General features: G+C 38.4%; 1 protein-coding gene across 1 annotated transcript; it reads right to left on the bottom strand.

The window, feature by feature from the left end:
- Positions 1-1,913: 1,913 nt before the first annotated feature.
- On the bottom strand, positions 1,914-3,438 carry LOC110019003 (expansin-A10). Its single transcript, XM_020716520.1, has 3 exons — positions 3,024-3,438; positions 2,636-2,951; positions 1,914-2,551 (listed from the first exon to the last, which is right to left on the bottom strand). Exons 1-3 carry the CDS (start codon positions 3,256-3,258, stop codon positions 2,242-2,244), a joined length of 861 nt encoding a protein of 286 aa, XP_020572179.1. The 5' UTR covers positions 3,259-3,438; the 3' UTR covers positions 1,914-2,241.
- Positions 3,439-5,301: the final 1,863 nt, after the last annotated feature.

Here is a 5,301-nt window from a genome sequence, read left to right on the forward strand (position 1 = left end):
ATTCTGTTATCTTATTGGCCGAAAGTTGATGGTGGTGATAATTGCATTTTCAATAAATTGGAAATACAAATCATTAATTTAAACGTATATGAGCCATGTTTTGGTGTATGGATGTAGTGGTAGTGAAGGTGTGTATGTGTTGGTGTGTGGAGGCATTGGTAGTGTTGTGGATTTGTTATGGCGTGTAGGTGTTGGTGTGTGGAGGTGGTGGTAGTGGTGGTGTGGATGAGTTAGTGTGCGGAGGTGTTGTTAGTGGTTTTGTGGATTTATTGTTGTGTGGAGGTGGTGGTAGTGGTGTTGTGGATATTTGTTGTTGTGTGGAGGTGGTGGTAGTGGTGTTGTGGATGTGTTTGTGTGTGGATGTGTTGGTGTGTGGAGGTGTGGATGTGTTGGTAGTGGCTTTGTGGATGTGTTGTTGTGTGAATGTATTTTAGTGGCGTTGTGGTTTTCGGCACGTTTTAGTGGCGTTGTGGTGTGTGGATCGATTGGTGTGTGGATGTGGATGATTTTAGTGGCGTTGTGGTTTTCGGCACTATTTTTGGTGTGGGGTTTGCCCGTTGTGGATGTGGATGTGTGTGGAGATATAATATGCAGGTGGTGTGCATGTTGTTATGTAGCCAGTGGATATAGTATGCAGGTGGTGTGCATGTTGTTATGTAGCCAGTGGTGATGATATTATGACATTGTTATTTTTCTCTGGGATTTGGTAAATATTTTTTAAGACAAATATTTATATTGATTAATTTTTTCGTGCTAGTAATACAATGACTAAGACAAAGAATGCTAGTTCATCTGCTATATGGGATAAAGATATGAAAATAATATTTTGTGAACTGTCTTAAGGATGTCGAATTGAGAAATAGACCAACATATTTTGATAAGAAGGGCTGGCATAATATTATTAAAATTTTGGATTGTTTAGATGGTCAGATGGCTTGAAGGATTCCACCACTGAGTGTGATCGGGTGTTGAGAGTTTCTCTGAAGGACGGCTTATCTCGTAACATACAACGACTTAAAAATAATATCATCATATTATTAACTGTTATTTTAGTAGTCATTTTTTAATTTTGATAGTAGTGTTGCTCACTGTTTAGTGTGGTGTCCATTTTTAACTTATAATGTTTTAATTGAACATTTATTTTTAAGTACGTAATGTTATAGTATAAATAATTCTATAGTAAACATCATTATAATACTTGGATAAAATGATCATTTATCCATTTTAAAACATCAAAAACAAATAGATAGTCAGCTTATCCTCAACAATTTCTTATCACAGCTGCTGCACAACAACCTTTAAATAAATTGTAACTGCCCAAACAAACCCTTAATATATCCATAACTTATTTAAGAAATAATAAATATAAAAGATTATAATATAACAACTCATAAATTCGAAACGAGCTTTCAGATTCAAATGCATCATCTGAATCATCATTTAATAATTGTCAACTTGTTGCTGCACAGTTCTTAAAACAGATCCACGGATGTAATTGAAGGTCGGGGACATATGGTGAGAGCCGCTTTGTCAACACCAAAAATACGTTGTTACTGTTTTGTGTTCTTGAAAATCATAAACACATTTAATTTAAAAAAAATAAAAATTGAGAAACAATAAACAAACGTATTTTTAGTTTTATCATTTATTTTATGAAAATTAAAATAAAAAATGATTCCAAACGGGCCTCTCTTTTGACTAGTTTTGATGATAGGCAGGTCAATTGCCCTAAAACTTTTATTTTAACCTAACATTTGTATTTCAAACCACTCATTTCGAACGGTCCATTTATTGGATCTCACCCAAAATTTCCACCCCAATTAAGTACTCATTTACCATGATTAACAGCTGAAAAGCTCCCCCAAATCACGTGGATTTTGGCAGCTATCATACTCAATCTCATTCCCGTTAAGACAACACGTTTCCTGCGTCCTCTTCCAAATTCAAAACCCCCAAAACCATTTGGGCATTTTATCGAACGGTTTACAGACATACAGCCATCCTAATTTACAAATAAGCATCCCTTCCAACCCCCCTAAAAAAAGGGAAACCAGACATTCTATCGAACAGTGCAGAGAATTTCTAACAGACAAGTAAACAATCGTCACTGTTTCAGAGATTCCAGACAAAAATCCGAAGAACACAGTAACTTCTCCATTCTCTAAGCAACATAACAATAATACAATTAACTATATCGATAATCCTAAATGGTAATGCACATGCAGAGAATATAGTTTTGAATCAGAATAGGAATTGCTTGCCGATGTAGGTCTGGCGGAAAGACCAGTCATGGGGAGCTACATTGTAAGAGGTGAGTGTTACGCCATCGCTGGTGGTGAGTTCGAAGGAGAGCGGCTGACCTCGAAGGTCGGCGGCGATGTGCCAGTTCTGTCCCCAATTTCTTCCCATCTGCAGCCAACCGGTCGCTGTCCCTTTCACTTTTACCGCCGTGACATCACCGGCGCCGGCCACGTTGCTTATCAGAACCGCCACAAAGAATCTCCGCCCCTCGATTGTGAATCTCACACCTCCTTCCCTTCCGCACTTTATCCTGCCATCAAATTCTAAATCAGAAACCATTTATCGCTTCAGATCCAAAGAAATCCAGAAGATCGAGAGAGAGGGAGAGAGGGACCGGCGGTATTGGATTGGGAGGACTCCCGCTTTCCAGATGGCAATCTTCTCGAATGCAGCTATGGGCATGACGAAGTGGGAATTAGGGGGGTTGCAGAGTCCTCCGGCGTCGGAGGGGAGGCCGTAATTAGGCGGACAGAAATTGGTTGCCGTGAGAGCGATGGAGGTTCCTGGGATGCAGTACTGGAGCTCCTCCACGCATCGGACCTCGTAGCATCCTCCGCACGCCAACCCTTTCTCGAAGAGCGCGGTGCTCAACCCAACTGTAGCCAGACCGTACCCGCTTTTCCCCAGATCGCCATAGCCGCAAGCTCCTCCTGTAACGGATCGAGAGGGAAATCACTTAGAAAGAAGACGATACGAGGAATCGATAGAAATAGAGAACTGACCGACGGTGTCCCGTGGATCAGAAGCGGCGTAGTAGGAAGCGCGTGCGGGACGCCACTCGGAAAGAGCGGAAGAGAAAGAGAAAGAGGAACGGTGAGCGCCGGCGAGGTGTAGGAAAGCTGATGAGACAAGGAGAGGTAGAAGGAGGCGGCGGAGAGTTGACGGAGATTGCGCCGGCGGCGGCGACATTTTGGGTTTTCGAGGAGGTGGTGGCGATGAGAAAGGTGTACAGGGCATTAATGAGCGGAGCAGGGGAGAGTGAGGGGCTGATAATAATCGAGGGTTTTGTTTTGTTTTGATTGTGGAATTGCAGTGATGCAGCAACTTAGCTCTATTTTCTCTTATATTTATCGTACGCAATATGTTCTGGGAGGTTGTGTTTGAGGCTTCTGGGAGAGGTTGAGTTTGAGACTTCGCTATGTACAGTGACACTCAGGACCGATATCACTATAAATTATAATATAATTTTTCTTATTCATCTCGTTTTTGTGGTTATATTGACACAAAAAATGACCGACCATTGTTCTATATCTAGATATATTTACTACCATATTGCCCTCAATCAAAATTCTACTTTACCTTACTTATCGACTCTCTCAAAAATGTCGTTCGATGAGTTCAATGGTTAGATTGGGTGCTTGAAAACTGACACATAAAAGTGATTTAGAAAGTGTCACTCGACACACTTCCAATTTATTAGTAGAACACGTGCAATCTAAATGGTCATGCTCTCAAAACAAATGTTATGTAATAATGTCATATTTACATCTAAATATGGAGTCCAGATAACATGTCGATGAAATTATAAACTAAACTTAGTAAATACATATAATTAAGACAAGATTATGAGATTAATTAAAAAAAGATTTGTATAGCTTGAGTACATTAAGTTCATTTTTATAGATCACGATATTTAGGAACGACATGTCTCGCACCCGCTCTTCATTCCACCTCTATTGTATTTATACTGATGAGTTCAATGTAGTTAAGAAATTAGTGTGATTAGTTGTAAATTGAGAAAGTAATTTCGTACCTAAATTTAAGAGATTTGTCTGTTAATTCCTGAGGAACTGGAACATGAAAAGCTCCCATGCCCACATTTGAAGCAAATGCAAACATCTATCGATTTTGGCACGAGAAGGCTTGGTTGTCAGATGCAAGTCTCTATAAAGGAATGTTATAGGTGCGCTTCATCCATATCTTCTAATAATGGTAAATATTATATCCGTACGTGTGATCTGGATGTATCCGAAATAAGGAAAAATCTGATCATGAATAAAATGTAGGCCCTAACATGAAAAAAAAAATTATGTGATGATAAATCCATATAAGAATCCCTATAAATTTGCCAGTGGAGCCAACACAATGATACCATAGCCCGTGCATGATACTTTCCCATATATAATTTTGATGTAATGTTATGGTGTATGGTATGGTAATATACAAGGTCATCCCTAGGATGGTCACCCAACAGGTCATGGCAACATGTCGGCCAACTTGGCAGCACAACTCAAAGTCAACAACGTTATGCCCCACTTTGACATTTCCATTTTTCCTTATACGGAGGAGTACTTGGATGTATTATAGAGTTACAATCGTCTCACTTGATAGATTTGTACAATATATGAGTAAGAAAAGTAAAATTATTATACTAATATATAAATATGAAATTAAATTTATCTTACCTACAAGCAAATAAAACGTATTAGTCATGGGGCATCACGTCTCAATCAATGCAATTACAAAATTATGGTCTGATTGGATGTAGTGTAAGTGTTTGGCGCATTCCAATCCTACAACTTTAATTGCATAAAGAAATCGTGGGCACTCAACCTGTCATTCTCTTACACCAGTGCATGACTAGCAGCTTCCAGAATGTTGACCTATAAAAATTAAGAAAATTTTGATTTTGCATGATTGTGCTTTATAATGCACATGATTATAAAATATAGTCTCTAGTTATTTTATAAACTCTCAAAATTTAATTTTTAAAAGAAAAATCATTAGCAAATTTTTCATTGAAGTTCATCATGAATAAAATGAACTAAAATTAGAATTTCAACCTTCAATAGTACCTAATTTGAATTGCATCTGCATGGAGCCACTAAAATTGAGCCAACACATAAGTCATAGCATGTGCCAGCCTTTCAATGCTTTCAGTATTGTATGAAGTTGATTTTTGGAGGGAATATTATGTATGTGAATGTTGTACACTATTATACAATATGTGTACAATAATATACGATACTGTCATGCATGAAGTCTGCATTCATACGGGCT

Source organism: Phalaenopsis equestris, unplaced genomic scaffold (assembly GCF_001263595.1).
Source record: "Phalaenopsis equestris unplaced genomic scaffold, ASM126359v1 Scaffold000038, whole genome shotgun sequence".
Classification (NCBI taxonomy): Eukaryota; Viridiplantae; Streptophyta; class Magnoliopsida; order Asparagales; family Orchidaceae; genus Phalaenopsis; species Phalaenopsis equestris.